Source organism: Cryptotermes secundus, unplaced genomic scaffold (assembly GCF_002891405.2).
Source record: "Cryptotermes secundus unplaced genomic scaffold, Csec_1.0 scaffold813, whole genome shotgun sequence".
Taxonomy (NCBI): Eukaryota; Metazoa; Arthropoda; class Insecta; order Blattodea; family Kalotermitidae; genus Cryptotermes; species Cryptotermes secundus.
Genome location: NW_019735471.1, coordinates 615,213 through 635,090, shown reverse-complemented (window position 1 = coordinate 635,090; position 19,878 = coordinate 615,213). Strand labels below are relative to the sequence as shown.

General features: G+C 36.7%; 1 protein-coding gene across 1 annotated transcript in view; it reads left to right on the top strand.

Annotated features, from left to right (window-relative positions):
* The window catches only part of LOC111869418 (citron Rho-interacting kinase), a 57,547-nt gene that overhangs the window by 28,706 nt on the left and 8,963 nt on the right, over positions 1-19,878 (top strand). Inside the window, exons 16-30 of the mRNA XM_023860936.2 lie at positions 257-517; positions 1,267-1,509; positions 4,573-4,682; positions 5,795-6,002; positions 6,088-6,296; positions 8,257-8,401; positions 9,858-10,020; positions 10,695-10,857; positions 11,100-11,214; positions 12,322-12,488; positions 13,538-13,745; positions 15,251-15,487; positions 16,690-16,831; positions 18,202-18,418; positions 19,812-19,876. Of these exons, the coding sequence (XP_023716704.1) occupies positions 257-517; positions 1,267-1,509; positions 4,573-4,682; positions 5,795-6,002; positions 6,088-6,296; positions 8,257-8,401; positions 9,858-10,020; positions 10,695-10,857; positions 11,100-11,214; positions 12,322-12,488; positions 13,538-13,745; positions 15,251-15,487; positions 16,690-16,831; positions 18,202-18,418; positions 19,812-19,876 (2,653 nt within the window). The remainder of the gene's footprint in view (positions 1-256; positions 518-1,266; positions 1,510-4,572; positions 4,683-5,794; positions 6,003-6,087; positions 6,297-8,256; positions 8,402-9,857; positions 10,021-10,694; positions 10,858-11,099; positions 11,215-12,321; positions 12,489-13,537; positions 13,746-15,250; positions 15,488-16,689; positions 16,832-18,201; positions 18,419-19,811; positions 19,877-19,878) is intronic.

Below are 19,878 nucleotides of genomic sequence, written 5' to 3'. Positions count from 1 at the left end.
ACACCGCTTCCAACAATTCCTTTCTTGTTGCTTGGTTATTCGTTACTGCGCAAATGTGTTTACCATGCCATTGCCTAGCAATGGATGTCTTCCTGGTTCTGCTGTTCCAGGTTTCATCAGTCATGTCACAGTATAGTTTATAGGTATCACATCAGCCTTTGGGGTTTGGCCATGTAATGTTTTTGCACATTTATATCAAAGGACATTCATCTGTTTCTTACCTTTGTCTAGTTACAGTTTATTATCTTTGCTGCAGAAAGAAAAGGAACTGTCAGATGCAAAGATCGATCTGCGCATAGCCCAACGTGAAACAAAGACTGCAGAGGACCAGATGAGAGCATTGCGGGAGGAGAAACAGAAGTTGGGAGAGAGATTGCAGGAAGAAATGAATGCCCATATGGAACAGCTAAAATCAGAACATGACAAGGTGGATCAATTACATCAACAGATTACATCATTAAGCGCAGAGCTACAGGACATGACAAAGAAAGAAGAAACAGCCAGAAAGCAAGTTGATGTAAGTTGCAAAATTGGTTTATTTGAAGGCTGTATTTTTTGCACATTTTAGTTCAGTTCAATGCACATTGTGTTTGGGTTGTTAACAGCTAGATCTAATGTGGACTCTATGTATGGCTTTCTCATTTTATCCTCTGAAAAAGTCAAAACTTTGTGAATGGGGGAACAATGCTAGCTCCCAGCCATGTTTCAAAGTCTTTTAAACTGTGTATCCATTCTCTATAATTAAGTATAATGGATTCTGTTAAAAATAATTTTGCTTAAAGGAAATTCCTTTGGTTGTTAATAGTATAGTAAGTAGAAAAGAGATTCTTCAGACCGGTCTCCTGAGATTTGATACTGTGTAATCGAGTAGATAGTTACCAATGTATTGGAAGAACTGGCTGCCTCCATATTCAGAGTAAAAAAAAATTGGTAACCATATACAGTGAAATTCCTGTTTAAGGTTTTGTTGGAGAGCAGTGGATTTGAACAATAAACTGAAGAACATATGAAATGTAGGAAATTTAACACAGATATTTCTGACTTGTAATAACTGAAATTAGGCATTTAATAAGCAAGAAGCCTTGAATGGAAGAACACTAAATGGAGGTTCCCTTGTACCAGACTTCATGGGACACATGCCAGAAGACCACACTCTTAATATTCATTCTCATGGAAACCCCAAATTTTATATCAGATTCTTCAGTTTATATCTTCTACTTAATTTCTTTTGTTTAACTACTCATTCTCTTCCTAATTTTCATTGAGGTGGAGAAAGCTTTGCTTGCCCAGAAGAAGATGGAACTTGAATCCAGTAACACTTCAGCACAAACACTCCATAATGATCTGAATGTGGCCCACAAACAGATGAGGGTTTTGGAGCAACAGGTGGCAAATTTGCAGGCAGAAACCAAATGTTTGAGTGAGACACTGAATCATCTCCGTGAGGACAAGGCAAAACTGGAAGCTGAGTTGAAGGATCAGAAGACAAGGAATAGCAGTTTGGAATTGGCAAGTGATTCATTCTTCTCTCTTTATATCTTATATGAGTTAAAAGCGCTAATTTATCTCATCTGCATAGATGCAAGAAGGTAAATTATAAATTGATGATTCAACTTAGTGAACCTTGAGCAAAGTTGTTGCTGCAATACCTGAAAGTCTTTGAAAATAACTCCACTGTTTGTCTATCACTGTGTCTTTAATTTTTAATGCTGAAAAAAGATGATAATATAATTTTCTCATTATACAGTTTGTTCATATATTTTGGGTCCAGGTGTTTTTGGTATTTTGTTTCCAGGCGCCTTGAATTTTTATTCTTGCAACCTACTCAGAAAATATGTATCAGAATCATATTAAAGTTAATTGTATTATGTTGTTATCTTTCACGGTATGGAACTAGGGGATTTAAATCTTTTGGCTGGCAACTAAATTCTTTCTTGGGAATGTTAACTGAAAGTGGTATTATTATTGAAAACAATGTATATGTCTTTGGAACTGTAACTTTTAAAACATATTAGAAAGAAAGTCTATTGCCATTTTTTTTTTTTTCATTTTTATTTTTTTTTATTTTTTACTAGTATAAGAATTGCTGTTTCCAAAAAAATATACTGATATCTGAAACAAGAAAATATTGTGTTTATAAATTGAACTGTACAACACGGTTATGGATTTTTTCCTTCCCACCTTGTGACAGAATTATGATTTAGCAGTTCATCTTGGAATGGTAAGTACAGAAACATATGTGTGTACACAGGCAAACTTTTCATTTCAAGCACTGAAATTTGGTAACAGCTTCTTGTTCTGGGCTAAATGCAAATGGCAACACAAGAATGATCCTGCAACCAGCCAGTGATCAGTGTATGAGCTTTTAAGGTGTGTCACTTGCCTGGCTTATGGGTTTGGTCTTCTTTGTTTGGACTGAGCAAAAGGCTTCCTTGCACTCATTTCCAACTAATTTTGAACAAAGGTTGGGCAAAACTTTTGATAGTCTATTTTGCTAGATTGCTTTAGCTGTTCAGTATTCAACTGATGAAAAGAATATCCTTTCTTTTTTGGGAGGGGAGGTTGCTGCCCGCTGCTGTGTTCTTGACTAATTGAATAGCTATTAGTCATTCTGTCTCCTATATTGACTTACCCCCTGTGCTGAATAGTCTCCAGTAGCAACAGGTTTCTTTAACTTCCCCACATTCAGTTGAATGAAGTTGTCTATTAGTGCTAACTTTTATTCATCTTCTCTTTCCACATCATTGCTCTCCCCATATTGGCTAAGTCCTCCAGCATATCTTAATGACTTTGTATGGTAGTTCCACAGTATTTGATTATTCTTTTGTGAAATAAATTTGGAGAGGAGGAGGAATTTTTCTGTGTAAAAATTCTTGACCTATCCCTTCTACTCCCTTAATGTTGCATTTTTCCTGCCATTTTCCAAGAATACATTGATATCTTGGCCAGGTTTAACCAAGCATGTTGCGCAGTTTATAAATCTTTGTTTTGTTTCTTGGGAATATGTTATTTGAAAGTAACTATCCCTTTGAAGATAACAGTAAGTTCATCCATAGCTAACGTTTGGATGAATGGTAAAATTTGGCATAGGCATCAGTGGTCTTACAAAAAAGATATAATTTTCCAAAGCCTGTCTTAATTCTTGTAACCTTTGTCTGGTTGACTGGTCTTTCGATGTGTCACTGACATGATGTCCAGTTTACATTGTTGTATTCAACAACAGCTATACAGTGCAATTTATTTGCATACATCATTATTGTTAGGTATATCACCTACTACTAATGTGTTCATCAAACTCACATTCACTGTCAGGTGACATGCTTCATCAATCACTCCAAACCAGTTCCCGTTCACTATTTTTATTATTCCTCAAGCATACACACTCTTAACTTCTTATAAATCATAGCTTCTGTCTTCATACTGTAGTATGAAAACAAAAATAGAGCATATTAAAGTGAGCACAGATGAACTCAACCATTGATGCAACTGAATGCATGTTACACAGCAAGTGTACCTCTTCAACCTTTGCCTCTACTAATTCATATATGTCACTGAAAGTGCTGATGCTTCTACTTTCTTCTACATCTGCAGCTCAAGTAAGTAACTGCTTAATTTGCATTTCAGTCTAGCTTCATCTTATTCTGAATAGGATTTTATTGGTCAGGACATTCATGTGAAAGCAAATGTGAAGAATTGAATGCTACATCCGTCATCATTATTAAGTTTGTATACAGAATTCTTACAGCAACATCAGGATATGGCTAACTTTTGCCAGAAGCAGTAATTTATATATATATATATATATATCGTCGCATATTTACTAGATAACGCGACAAGAAATTTGTGCTGGTTCTCAGATTTGAACAAATATTTGATTGGACAGTCTCTTTTACACTCACAAGTACAATTATTCTCAACTTATAGCGTCGTCAGACGTTTCCTCTTCACTATTACAATTGCTTGCACTGCTGATCTTGGTGAAGTATCTTCTGCTCGGAGCTCAACTGTCCTTGATCCCTTGTCAGATATGAACTCTACTGGTCTCTTGTAGCAGTTGGACTCTTATAATCTTGCACCCGGACTAAATAAGGAATACCTTGTCGAAGGGTTAATTTTGCCCCCTGCTATGCAAATGCTGCTTCAAATAATTCGTTACTTGGATATTGCTAGCTGTTGTATAGCAACGGATGCGTTCTGATTCCTAGCCATTGTCGCAGGAACATTGGTCGTTGCCTAGGAAATCAACCCTGATCTTCTTAACCATTCCAGCTTTCTGGTGGTACACAACAAAAAAAAAAGAATATATATATATAAATTCATACTAAGTAAGATAAATAACATCTTACTAAGTATGTTAAATACTCCCTGATGCATACAGAGTAGCATAAGGGTTGTATCACATTGACACAAGGAACAGCATTTTCATGCATATTTATTCAAAGCATTACCTAAGAGTCATATTCTGGTAATAAATATATACCAGTGAGTTTATATTGATATTAATATACTGAATGATTTATTAGGTAATAAGTCATTGTTCATGATGAATGACTGAGCTTCCTTCTGTTCCAGAATAATAACTTACTGAAGGAGTTGTGCACAATGCATGATGATGAACTGGAACATATGGAGATGCTTAAGAAGGCATATGAGGAGAAAGAAGCTTTACTAAAAAGTGAAAAGTAAGTTTCATATATTGTCAGAGCATATGGTTTAAACTTTTAGTTACATGGNTGTCGCTTGCAGAATTCTTATACTTTTTCTTCTACCCTGAAGATGGGGGCGATACGTTCCTCCGAAACGTCGGTTAACACCACATATACACGGTGCCAAATCCCAGAAGACTGCTTTCTTCATTTCTGATGTACTTGAAATTCCAAATAGACTGCATGAGGAAATAGCTTGCAAAATAGTTAGAAAGTACAGGATCTCAGTATTCATCAAACTGTAAGCATGAATACAATAATAAATTATTTTCAGTCACAAGTGTTATGTTTTTGGACATTATCTATTGTCCTGTTTATTTTTCAAAGCACAGTGTTTCAGAGACTGGATTCTGTCCCCATCCTCAGGTAAAACCTACCTATTTCCAGAGATAGGAACTAGCTCTATCTGTTGGACCCAACTGAGTAGGTTTTACCTGAGGATGGGGACAGAATCCAGTCTCCGAAACGTTGTGTTTTGAAAAATAAACAGGACTTTTTTTTTTAAATAGACAGGACAATGGATAATGTCCAAAAACATAATACTTGTAGCAATGTACCATCATCACAAACTTTAAATCTTATTTTCAGGCACCATGACATTACTTAATTAAAAATGTACATAATTTAGTATAAGCACAAAATCATCAGGCCCTAAATACAAGTTGCAGCAATAGTAGTCTTCAAGAAAATTGAACTGACCAGAATGTGAAGAAAATTTCATAACAGAATGCATCATTTATACCTATACATTAGGAAAATTAAGTGATAAGAGGCCATTTGGGACACTTAAGCATACATTGAAACCTCCATTTGGGATGTTCTTTGGGATCAGGAGATTTTAACACAGCTGAGGAAAATCATATGTGAAGGAAATTTAACAGTGACATTACTGACCTGGGATCATTGACATTGAACATTTAAGACAAGAGGAGACATTGACGTGAGGAATATTAAATGGGTGTTCTGCTGTATTTTGGGCTGTAGTGATCATCTGTCTTACAGTGGATATATTGTCATCAGTTGTCTCCAAAATCATCCATGAATATAAAACATAAATTAATTGTTACAGTGATGTCTGTAATTTACAGGGTCTCTCTCCAATCAGAAATAGAATCCTTACAGTCTGAGCTACAGACAGCTTGTCTGCAATCAAATGAAGAAAAGTCTCTTCGTGTCCATGCTGAATCACGAATCCAGTCTCTGGAAGCAGAGCTACAAGCCTGCACTGATGATTTGTCATTGTTGCAGTCACAGGTGGATGATTACCGCAGTTTAGCTGATCAGCGCACACAACAGGTTAGTACAGAATCATAAAGCCATGCTGGATCAGATATTCTGAGTGATTATTGTAACTATGATTTACAAATTTTTCTCTTCTTAGATAGCAGAACTAGAAGATAAATGCTGTATAGCTGAGTTGGGACTGCGTAACATTCAGCGCCAACTACAGGCATCTAAAGATGAAAGTAATGCCTTGAAAGAAGATCTTACAGAACATCTGACACAGATAAACTCTCTGAAGGAATCCAATTTCAAGCTTAATCACGATCTTGAGGACTCCAGTGACCAGATTCAGCAGCTGAAAATTAAGTATGCACTTCATTACTTGAGCTATTTTGATTAAATTTTTTAATAAATATTGGTGAGAAAAGAAAAATATTTTGATTTGGCCTTCAATTTTTCATTGTACTTGAAATCGCTGTTCTCATGAGAAACATTTGTACATATACAGAAAAGAACAGAACCTTTACATAGCAAGACCTCATAGGAATTCATGAAAGTGAAACACACCCCCTGCCCCCCAATATACCAATATATTAATGTGACTATTTTATGTAGATGACAACAGCAATGTTCCTCTATAAGATTATTTGTCTCCATTGAAAGACACAAACTACAAGGAAGATAGGTCACAAATGGATATAAAATATAAAACATGTGATACTTGAAACTGGAAGAAACATTTATTTCTTGACATATCTTCCACCAACATTGATACGCTTGTCCCATCACTTTGCCAGTGCATCAAAACCTGCAGCATAAAAGTCTTTTGACCATTGTCTCAGCCACTTCCGCGTGTCCTTTCCAACCTCTTTGTCATCAGCAAAACGTTTGCCACCCAGCTGTGAACTGCTTTACATGACAAACACTTTCCACCATAAACAGGAAACATTTATATGTGAATATCCTTTGCACTGAGTCCTGCCCACAGAAAACACACAACAGGACTCTGCACTTCGATAGTGCACTCCTCGAGCATGGTCGCCATTTTGGCTACTGAAACCAGACTCTTAACATGTGCTTCTGCTATCTAGGCTGTCATTAACCTCGAGTGTGCTGCTACATAGTGACATATATAGAAAACCCATTATATTCATTACAACTGTTTTACTTCAATTTGTGACCTATTTACTGACACTCCCTCATTAATTATGTGTGATTTATGTCTTATACATGCCTCTGAAGTAAATACTGCCAATAATAATTTTCTTTCAAGAAACAAAATACTGTATTTTCTCAAATATCCCTCCTCTCAGAAGGAGCTAGGTACCCCAAATGGTAAGAAATGAAATATACACAAAAAGTATTTAAATTTATTGAAGTATTAAATTACACATGTATAAATGTGCATAACACTGTGAGGTTCGACTATTATGTTAATCGTTCTTTGCGATGATACCCCACACCCAAATTGATACTTCATACTAAAATATACTTGAAGTGTTTTTTTCCATTAAACATATTTTATACTTTAGCCTCGATGAAACTACCGATATGTGCACTTCGGACGATAAGGGTTAAGTAAGAAGTAAAGGGAAAGTTTTATGCAGAAATTTTAATTTGAAGAAGTTAAATAATGTGAAAACTTTGTAGCTCTTGAATACTTGCTCAAAATTGTGGGCACCAGTAAAGCTTGGAAAAGTATTAGAAAGAGTACCAGAATTTGAACTAAAAAGAATCTAAAATATTAGAAGTTACAGCATGATGAACCATAGTTTGATGAATAGTGCTCAGTCTTGTTAGATCAAATAAAGCAGGCCAAATTGCGGTTATTACAGAATCTGACTAGAATGATTGGAGATAATCTGAACAATATAAGATGCAGACCTAGTGAAACAAGCAGTAAGAACAAAAATATTAGAGCTTAATATGGAGATATATTAATTTAAGAGGGCTACCAACCTAGAATTAACTTTGATAGAATATGAGGATAGTAATCTACTTGCAGATTCACTCAAAATTACTTCTTAAATATACATATTGTCTGAAGCTTACCGTTGAACCATTAATACTATCCTAATTTTGTTGATGTTTTAAATTGCTATTGAAATGTTCAAAAGGTATATATCACTAGATATTGATAATATTCTGTCATAGGTGGTAAAGCATTATGTTAGAAATGTTAGACTGAAATTCTCCTTCTGCCACTGACTTCATGGGCAGTTGTCCTGAAGTGTCTTTCCTCTTTTCATCTCTCCTAATTTCTCATACATATTTTAGTTATGTTCTTGGTGTTTCTCCATCCATTAATTCACCTGATATATCACAGCCACTCTGAGTTGGAAGCTACCTTGACAGAGATGGAAGTATACTACAGACACCGTGAGTTCAAGAATGATGCAGTAATTCAACAGCAAACCAAACTTATTGATTACCTACAAAAAAGGATAGAAGAGGGTAACAAGAAAAAGAAGGTTTGTATGAACACTGACATAATCTTTGTTCAAAACCTGCTTTCTCCAAGTTTGGTTATAAATAAGCTAGACACAATTTAACACAGTAACAATTTAACAGTAGCATGTTAGGCTACCATTCTGGAAGATGTTCTGCAAAGCATTATGCTGTATGTGTATATATATGAGTGTGTGTGTGTTTGTGTGCATGTACATTCTGTTTTGTATATTTATGAGTGTCCCATGTTCTTGACATGAATGTTCACTTTGTCACCAATTCTTCCTTTTCTAACCAAATATATTAAAAGACATGTCATTTCTAGGGAAGTTAGAATCAGTAATCCATTCTATAAATATGGCCCTGATGCCAGATTATCAGATGGTTCTTATACCACTTTTCCAATGTATTGTGGACAATTATGTGTATATGTCTGAAGACTGTCTTGTTAATTTAAGTCACCTGTGTTGATACAGGAACAATTTTACTGGTCAAGCATTAAGTCTGTTTAACAGATGTACAAGTTTCGGTAGTGTATGTTCCATTTGGGCTAGCAATGTGCCACCAGATAATTAAAATTATTAAACTGGAGGAATTAAAAAAAAATATGTCTTCATTTAATAAATGGATGTGTTGTTTTGCTTGAGATTAGCTGTGTATATTCTGTACCTCTTATGCTACAACCTCTTGGCTTTGTATTTGCCAGGTCAAAGATTTGCTGCTTGATTAGAGGTCCCACAATTGTTCTTTGAGCATGTGCATCACCATGCAGATGGCAGAAAGAGAAAACAGTTGATAGTACTCCCTTGCTGTTGCATGTCCACATAATGGCTTCTAGATCAGGATTTGCCACTGCCAAGCTTACAGTTGAAGAGTTCTGTCTGCTGGGATATAATGCTGCATGATCTATTGAAAGTCAGTCAGCATTTTGGAGGAAACTGTCACCTCCATCTTCATGTTTAAGGAATAAGCCAAGCAAGAGACCAGTATGAAGCAGGTAGCAAGCACAGTGCATGGCTTGCAAAGATGTAGGATTGTGTAGAAGCAGAAGGACCTTGGATGCCAACCCATCTGTTCCTGTTGGCACTATTAGAGAACCAGGGCAAGCCCGTAGGAGACATATGTTCAGTAAGGTACAAACCTAATCACTCTTCTTCTATCTCCTATTGGTTCACACTGGTTTTCTGACAGAGCCATTGAGAACTGACCAGTTGGCTTCTGCTTCTGTATAAAAACATGTTTTCACAAGACATTTGCATTGCTTGTTGCCTGGTTCATGCTGATTTCATGCTTTGCTTACTCTCTAAGATGGAGGCAACATGTTCTGCCTCAATGCTGGTTGACTTTCAATGGACTATGTAGTATTATATCCCAGAAGACAGAACTCTTCATAACCAGCATTGTGGGAACCTCAGTCCCCCGAGTTTATAGTTATCAAAATGTAAAAAATCAAAAGAGTATTTCTTTGCTCCTTTATAGACTATAGCAGACAGGTTGTTTGGTGGTCGGCAAAAGGAGAACATTTTACTATTAGCTAATGCACCATCAGGAAAAACCAGGCACTTTCCTAGTCATTACCAGCAAACAATCAACACCAAGTCCTTTGCAGAGCATCTGGTACCACGGCAAACACACAACAAAGGTAACAATGTATATGAAAACATATTTTGTCATATTAAGCCATTGTTATTTTTTTTTTTCGTACCATACTGATTCTCATAGAATATAATTCTAATTCTTGCTGCCTTCCTTTCGTTTTTCTATCTTGCTAATGCCACTGATACAAAAGCCTGCTATTGATCTCTATTGTCAGCAAATTCAATCCAGTTTATATTAACAAAATGCATGCCACTGTGATCCATTTTAGTGTTATCCTGTCATCTCTTTCTCAGTCTGTCAAGTTTCCAAGCTCTCCAACAGAATTCTATACATTTTCTTATCTCTGCCATCTCCACTACATGTTCAGTCCATGACACCTTCATTTAACTTCCAGACACTGCTTGCCGAGCTATATAAATTGTCCATTTCTTATTGTGTAACATATTCTGTTCCTGCTCGATTCCCATGCTCCACTAAGACATACAGAATTCTACTAGTTTTTAATGAAATTTCAGCTACTATAATCAGATTACATTAATTTAGTGTTTTTTTTCCTGCATTGTGCCATATACACATATTTTTGAAAATTTAACATTTAGAATATACAGAGTTAATTAATTATGGTGCAAGTAGGATGCCAAATGTTTACAATTTTCATTCAATCTTAAGAGAAATAATTCTATGGAATCTGCCTTTGACATACTTTTGTTGGAGCAGATGCTGACAGTGATGGGATCTCACCTGTAACTGCAATGTCACCCATCACATCATTGCCCAAGAAGGCACTGACACATCTGGTACAGTCTCCTGGGTCCCACACATCAGACTGTTTTGTTCGGCAGCCGTCACTTCAACGCATGCATTACAACATTCCACACAGGTACATTGACATTATTTGGTGCATCAGTCAGCAGAGTACTGTTTTCTGAGGTGTCTCCATCTTCAGGATTGAAGAACAACCAAACAGACAGCAAGAAGAGTGCTTGCTGCTTGCTTGGTTTGACCCTGAAGATGGAAAGAGTTTGTTTCTCCAAAATGTCACTAAATTTTAGTGTGTTATTTTATAGATGGTGTCAGTGCTCATTGAATATGAGTGAGTTTCAATGATACATTACTTTTCAGGTTTGACCAGAAGCTGTGTATGCGTGCTACAAAATGTGCTGCTTGCCTGGATAGTGTTCACTTTGGTCATTATGCTTCCATCTGTCAGGAATGTAGCATCACCTCTCATCCTAAGGTAAGTAAGGCTTATTGCTGCATTATACATACTTAATTTTGTTACATGTTGAGTTAAAATCTGTACTGTTTTCCAGCACAGACATGAATCTTCTCCTACAGTTTTCTAACATAAACTTAACTTTTCCCTTTGTTTTCATACCAGTCCCTTTTGGGTACGCAGAATGATTTTCAGATGGAAGTTGGCTCTAATAATTATTCATTGTCTTTCCTTTGTTGTTGCTTTCTGGTACTAGAGTTACTATGTTTGCTCAATGCCACACGATTGTTAGTCTTTAGGAGTGCCAGATAATCATTAATATAAAGTATGTGATGTTAACAGTTCATGACGAGGAAAGACGTTACATGCCAGAAATATCCTGGTTGTGCACAGGCCCTCCGTCTTCATATTGTAAGATTTCCTAAACTTTTCTTTAATAGGCCATGTGACTGCAGACAGTTCTAAAATGAATGTGAGACAAACCATGAAATACACTTGGATGGACAGTAGAAGGAATGACATATTAAAAAAAATTGGAACATACAAAACATTTAATTTTATCTTTAGAAGTGTTCAAATTCTTTGAGACTTCTTTCATTTATTTATTCAATGAATTAATAAAGAAAACATTCTTTGAAGTTGATTTTAGTTTTCAGAATAGGTTATAGCACTTATAAGCCAGCATGATTCAGAAATATTTTATTTCTATTATGATATTCCATTGTTACTTTTCATCAGAATATTAATATAGTATGAATATTTTATGTTTTGCAAGTTAGGAGTTTTATGTAGAGTGGTAGAGTGACTTTCCCAGTATGATCTGAAAGTATAATATTGAGTTAATGCTTTTGTACATGAAATTCCAATATTAAAGTTAATTAAAATTGTTGATAAGTGATTTAGAGAACTTTTCAGAGACCCAGAGCTGGAGTTTCACTTAAAGTGATAGACAAATTGTCTACATTGCACCAAAATGTAACTTCATATATAAAAAGACAATTGGTACTGAATTTAATGAACATTTTATCAACAACTGTGGAAATATTTCACACATGCAAATGCAGAGGAATAATAGACAAATGTCTTCAAATTGTTTTCTTATTCCTAATGTCTGTCAACTTCTTCCAGTGTTCTCTGGTTTTGCCATCAACATGTGGTATGCCATCAGGGTTTGCAAGGCACTTCAGTCAGTCCTGGAAGAGCACTCAGGTGGACACTGACTCAGCAGTTGGCAGCGAGAGTACCGAATCAGGGCCACAACCCTGTAAAGTGGAAGGCTATGTTAAGATTCCCAAGTATGTCTGACAATCATAGGCAACACCTAACTTCATGTTCATCATATGAAATAACTTTAATAATCGTTTGCAAAGCAGTAAACATTTTTAAATGTTGTGTCCCCTCAACATTAAGATTCTTCCATGTTCCACTTTAGTCTGTTCAGTATTACAATGTTAATGGTGTTCAGATATTATAGTTCAGCTATGTACACAGCCCGCCCTGATACCAGATGAGGGAAAAGGCACCTATATTGTCTAGAAAAGAGAATTTTCATTTAGTATCATGAGGCTCGTGTTTGGATTTTGACTTGGAAGAAATGCAGCGCTTGACCAGGATGATCATGTGCGTGCACTATTACAGTAGTGCAGTATATAACTAGTGAAGGTTAAGCTTTAAAATACAATGTGTAGTTGATTTATTCCTAGTTGTAAACAGGTCTACATTTTATGTAAGATATGAGGTTTTCATGGTGGTGACCATGAAGATTACTGTCTGCTGGAATGTGCTGAAATGTAATCTGATAGATTGTTACTGACATTTCAGAGGAATCTTCTACCCTGAAGATGGAGGCGGTAACTACATGATATTATATCCTAGAAGACAGTAATTATCAGGTGTATATGTTCAACAGTTTTAACATGCTTAATATGGGCTGGACGACGGAGGGGTCAGAGTTTGAGTCCTGGTGGGGTCAAGAATTTTCTCTTCACATTGTCCAGACCAGCTCTGGGGTGCACCCAGCTTCCTGTCAGATGGGCGTCAGGGTCTTTTTTGCTGGCGTTAAACCGGCAGGGGTGTGAAGCTGACCACTCACCTCCAATTGGTGCCAATGTCAAGAAAATGTGGATCTATACATCCACTCCCCCATACAGCTTCATAGCGTAGTGCTTAATTAGTTAAGCACAAGGACAGCTTTACCTTTTTAATATATTGAACACTTATATACATTTGTAAGTAGATAATAGAATAACCAGCATCTGTAATTTTTCGAAAACAATAATATAGAACTTCTAATTTACATAAGTTATATTATGTACAAAAGTGTCCTGTGTATTGGTTTCTGCAGACGAGGCAGGTCTTGCTGGGAGCGTAAATATCTGCGATTGGAAGGGAATGAACTGCAGATATTTGACCATGAACCTACAAGTGAAATGATGTCCCCATCACAGAAGTTCCTGGTATGTCAACCAGAGGGCACCACCAGCATACTGAGCTCTGTGCCCTACTCAGATGTGGTAAACACTGCAAAATCTGATCTTCCATTCATTTTTAAGGTAATGGTTCCTTAGTTGTACATTTATTGTAAGTGTATTTATCCAGGTTCTTATACTTCCCTGTGAAAATACAAATTAATATATTTTCTGGAGCATAAGGCTCTTATATCCTGGAAAATACTGCCAAAAATATTTGTGTGTTTTATAATCTGAAGGTTTTGCAGTCTCCCCCCACCACACACACAGACAAAATGCCTCTAAAATCTTGGTATGTCATGGAGGCCAGATGATGTCATACTTTATCACTTTTTAGAGCGTTCTTATATGTATCTGAGACAAATTTTCAGTGTCCATGGCTTTCATAATTTTTCTGTCTATATCGTGGAGCTAATGGCAGTTTGCAGTACTGATGATGTATCTAGTGTGCTTGCTGTACATGGCAACCAGTAGCTGCATCTGATCCTCCTCCTCCTCTTCCTTCTTCTTCTTAACTATCATCATTATTTAAAATATGTTTCATTAATCATTCCATTTTTATTTGCCATTTTTACTGGAAACATTCTTAGTAGACAACAGAAAATCTAACAGCTTAAAATAATTTTTAGTCAGCCTCAGTCCAATTTTCCTTAAAAAGCCCAAATGGATAGGATTATTTCACATAAATTCTTTAAAATACTTAATCTGGTTTTGAGATTAGCATTGTACTTCAGCATGTTCATCATAACACTGAACTCCAAACAGGAATCATGTTGTAAGTTTTGAGGTTTTCACCGCGATGACAATGAAGAAAGTCATCTTCTGGGTTTAGGCACCGTGTATTCTTCGTTTTGGCCGACGTTTTGGAGGAACCACAGCTGTGACCACAGCTACTGCTCTCCGCATTCCAAGCCATTCAACTGCTCTGAAGATGGAGGCGCTACGTTCCTCCGAAACATTGGCCAAAACGAAGAATACACGGTGCCTAAACCCAGAAGACGACTTTCTTCAGGAATCACGTTGTCACCATCTGCAGTGGAAGTATTCTTTCCACATTACAAATCAAATTTGAAATTGTAACCATTCAAGGCACTGCCCATACTTTTACAGGAAGTCACCACCTTACGGCAAAGGCTACTACTAGAGTTGGTATTAACAGGGTTAAATACCTTTCTGCATCTTGAAACATATTCTCAAAAGCAGTTTATTTTCTTTAAACTCTTCCTCCAAGCCTTGCTGTAGAAATCCTGAGATGGCTGAGTTGGTATAGTGACAGGCTACAGGCTAGATGGGCAGGATTAGATTCCTGACAGGGGCAAGAAATTTTTCTCTATTCCACAGTGCCCAGGCTGGCTCCTGAGCCCACCCAAAATTATATCTAATGGATACTGGGGGCTCTTTCCCTGGAGGTAAAGTGGCCAGGGCATGAAGCTGACAACTTACTTCCATCTAGTGATCAGGTCATGAATGGTGGAGCTATACCTCTGCTCCCCCACATGTCATCATGTCTTGGTGCATATTTAATCAAGCACAGGGCAACATTACCCCTTTCTTCCAATTTTAATGAAACATATTTATTATGTCATCAGGTTGAGGTGATACCAAGAACTACTTGCTGGCCGGGTAGGAGCCTTTTCATCATGGCTCTCAGTTTCCCAGAGAAACAGTCCTGGGTGTCTGCTCTGGAAGCTATTGTTCAGGGTTACAACAACAATAGAATGGAGGGTTATAATGGGCAGCCTCTAAGATATCGGGGAAACACAGTGATATGTCTTGATGAAGCCGAAATGCTGGACCTTAACTGCTGCCTGCAACTGAGTCCAGAGGTACAGTTCTCTTTATGGGCTATATTGCTAATTGTGCATTTTGTAAAATTGAATCTTGAGGGTCAGAAACTTAATCATTTGACATGGAATGATGTAATTTATATGGTGAGATAGATTTCTCATCTACTACAGAGGGGCTTGTCTAAACCTACAGTTCGCAGCTTCTGCTTTGTAGCAATCTCATGTCTCAGGTGATGTAACCATGTGAACAAAATTTATATCGTATAGCATGTGAAAGATCATGCCAACCCTGATTAAACTTGACTTACTGCCAACTATTTCAAAACTGTTTAAGCAAATTGGTTTTTTCATTACATTGGATGCCAATATGGCTTCTCCGACTGGTACATAAAGGGAGGGGGTTTGGTTGACATACACTGTACCAGTTTCTGAAAACCACCACATAGAATGTTAGGAGACTAGGCAAGAGTAAGGTCACAATAAAAGGCAGTTCAGTAAAATAAGGGCCCAATGGGCATGCAGTAAATGAACCCAAAAATACACTCAAATGAGGCTGTGATGCACACAGAGTAGACCCAATATATTACAATATTTCACTGCTTTTGGCCTGGTTTAATACACACGCAAAAAATGCCATGGGAAAGGCCAGAAAGCAATAAAAAAATGCCAAAAACTTTATGATTGCAGCACCGGGAGTAACATGTGAGGTCAGGTTATATGATAAAACAACCAAAACACAGTGCAACTGGCAGAGGTGAATGCAGTCAAAATGGTATTTAAGAAAATACAAGCCAAATATATGTTTGGAAGCCAAACATTCAATTCCCAGTCTTCTAAACCCCTCATCTTAACTGCCACAGGCTACATCACCTAAGCTAGAACTCCACCTGCTTCAGCTGTTTAATCCTGAATAATCTACAGCACACCTGGCAGTAGGCGGGGCCTCTGCGGATCAGAAGGTGTGGTGGAATAAGAAATAAGTCAGGCATATGGGAAGGCAACAGGCTGTTTTGTAGAATAATAAACTAAGTCAAGGCATAACTCACCACAGTTATGGATTGAAAGGTTAAATTTGTGAGCAGGTTACATTTTTAGCTGTTCATGTAACTATAATACATGTGAATTTTATAAACCAGGAAGCACTAGGCAAGAATCCATCAAAATTTGCAATATGAAAATCACATGATTGAAGATAAACTAAATATCATGAAACTGACATTTATGTAATTCTTATTTTATAGATTTTGTTGCTTGGAGCAGAGGAGGGTCTTTTCTCTTTGCGTCTGAAGGAGAAGAATGCGAAGCCTGTGAAAATACAGGGCTTGACACATGTATACCAGATGTCAATGTTGCCGCTTCTCAACTGCCTGATTGTATTAACAGGTATAAGAGAACTCCACTGGATTGGAGTGTTGACTTAGAATTTCCAACATTTATATCAATTTTAATGTTCATAAATATTTTTATTTGCAGTGTAATTATCTTGAAAATTGTATGTTATATCTTGCAGTGTAAAAAGGTGTTAGCTCAGTGCTAGTATTTCTAGGCATATTGAAGAGTGGCTTTTTCTGTTCGAGATGAGACTTTGCAAACATTTATATACTCAAGATGAGAATCAGAAGTTTTTCTAATGTGCCAGGTTTCCACTAATAATTTATATTACTAGCTATGTTTTCAGTGTGCTACAGTATTTACCTGAGTGAAATTTGATGTATAATAGCTTCATACTAGGAAATATGCTTGAATAGGAAAAGTAATTTTATGAATGAATTTCATGCTACTACTACAAGCATGTGAAAGGAAGTGAGTGTTACACATGGCATTTGAGTTAGTTTCCTTCTTGAAATCACTAACCTTTATTCAGCTTCACCAGTCTTGTTCTGTTCAGTATTACCATTGTTGTCTTAGCTTCAGCGTTTTTGCAATTCCCATCTTCCCTCTCACATTCACTGCTCATACCCTTATTTTCATGACATCATTGGAAACCAAACCCATGACCTTCCAACTTGTAGGGGAGTGCCTCAACGAACTATGCTACTTTTTTCAAAGTTTTTAATACAAAGCTTAAGAACCTGATTCAAATTACAATACAGTAATGAATATGTTATGTGAATAGCTCTTCCAGCTAGTACTCCTTATCTTCTGACTACAGTAATGATGTGTTAACAGTGGTTTATAAGAGGTATTGTAATATTGCCGGAGTTGACTGCGGTATTTACTTTTTTTTTCTGTTTATTGTTACATTGGACAAAAAGATTAATTACTGAAATGTCATTTATGTTCCTTCTCTCATAATCCACCTTTTTCCTCTCAAACAGAAAATTACATGATATCATAATTAAATGCCTTACTGTGCTTTCACACAATAATATACATGCACATCTTAGTTCATAGTCATTTTCAGGCTGTTCTGTAGTGCATCTGTTGTGTAAGTAAAGAGAGCCTATGATACTGTACTACAAGGTCTAAATAAAATGAGTTCATAGTACTGCTTGTAATTCAAATACTTTAAGCCAACTGGAGTACTTTCCTAGTATGTGAATTTAAGATTTGCCTCCAGTTTTTCAGATGATAGAGTATTAAATAGCTTCATCCTGAATAAATGAAGTACATTTCTAAAAAAGTTGGTTATATTTGCTGGTGCAATAAACATGCTTACAAAACATTAGCCCTTAAGAATGAATTTCACTTTGAGATACGATATAAGAAATTGAATGATGACTGACATGTTTTGTTTGGTTGTCTCTCTTAAGGAGAAAGCCGAACTCTGATGATGTGTGACTTACTTCTGGTGAGAACCAGTGCAGAAGCAGCAGAATGTGTTAAACCCAGCATCACTGCATTTCCTGTCCTACCAGCTACTGGATCAAACAGTGTAGGATGTTGCCTTATGTTTGCTGCAACCACAACCAGAGACATGCAAGAGCAAGCACGTACCATCCTCTGTGCCGCCACTGAGAAACATATTCTGTACGTATAGTCTCATCTGTATAAAAGACAAATTTCAGAACTTACTGAATACCAGTACACTACTCCTTGTTTTTTGAAAGGTATGATTTCCTTGAAAGTCATTTTTAGGTATGATCATCATGATTTTGTTATTATTTTAAAGGTAACATCAGGTACAGCATTCTGATATGATATTTGTGATCTAAGTAGTTGTAAGTGGTTTTGATGTATCAGATTTGATCATTCAACTGAGGGTTATAAACTGAACACTGAAATTAATGACTTTGGATTGTTGAAACTGAATATTAAATGAGCGAAAACCTTAAATCAAGAAATATCGAGTAGGGTTTCTCTCTATAACGGTAAAGTTGATGAATATATGGAAGCTGTGATGGAAGGAAAATATTTTACAGGTAAAACAATGTCTAATGCTTTGAATTCCATGTGCAACACACAACACAGTATGAAGACAATGACAAGGTGTACAAATAGTTGGAAGGGTGGAGATCAAAACTTAACATACACGTAATTTTGCATATTTTCATAGTAAAAATAAAGTAAAGCTATCCCTATAACAGGTCGTGAAGGCCCATGGGGTTCTGAGAGGTTGAGGGTCCCACATTATCTAGACAATCGGCTCAAAGATGGCAGTAAGGTTGTCAGCCTTACACACTGGCCGCGCTTTACTTCACAGAAAAATTATTTAATTAATTCCTGGTACTCATTTCTGTTAGAGGCTGAGTCGACCCCAGGGCCATAGTGTGGCCGGAAGGATTAGGTCAATTGAAAAAATCCAATGACCTCATCTGGACTTGAACCCATGACCTTCCGGTTTGTCGCATAGTGCCTCAACCAACTATGCTGCCACGAACCCCCATCTTCATAGTAGCATTACATATATTTAAAGAAATGTGTTACTTCTTCAATGTCATTAACATAAAAATTTGTTGCTCAGGTATCTGTAAAACAAGGACTGGTTTGTGTATTTTTTCCCCTCTTAATGCTTCATGAATTGGTTCTATAAATTTGTATACATTTTTGGATTACTGAAGAATCAGTTCAATACTTGGAAGGGCACAGCATCCAGACCAGCTCTGGGGCCCACCCAGCCTCCTATACAATGTATAATATCAGCTTTCTCACCCAGGGGTAAAGCAGCAGAAGCATGAAGCTCAGTACTCACCTCCATCTAATGTCAAGAATAAGAATGATGAGCTACTGATATCTCCACTCCCTTCATATGCCTTCATGTTGTAGTGCTTAATTTATTAAGTCCAGGGATAACTTTACCTTTTACTTTCTCATTTCATAATATTTATTTGAATGCATTAACCATATTTTAGCTTTATGATAATATTCCATGATAGACTTCCAGTGTGAACAACAGTTTGCAATGTCTAAATAATGTTGGCAGGTTACTGAAGTGGAATGTATCTCAAAATAATTTCCAACTATCCAAAGTGTTGGACACGGAAGAACCT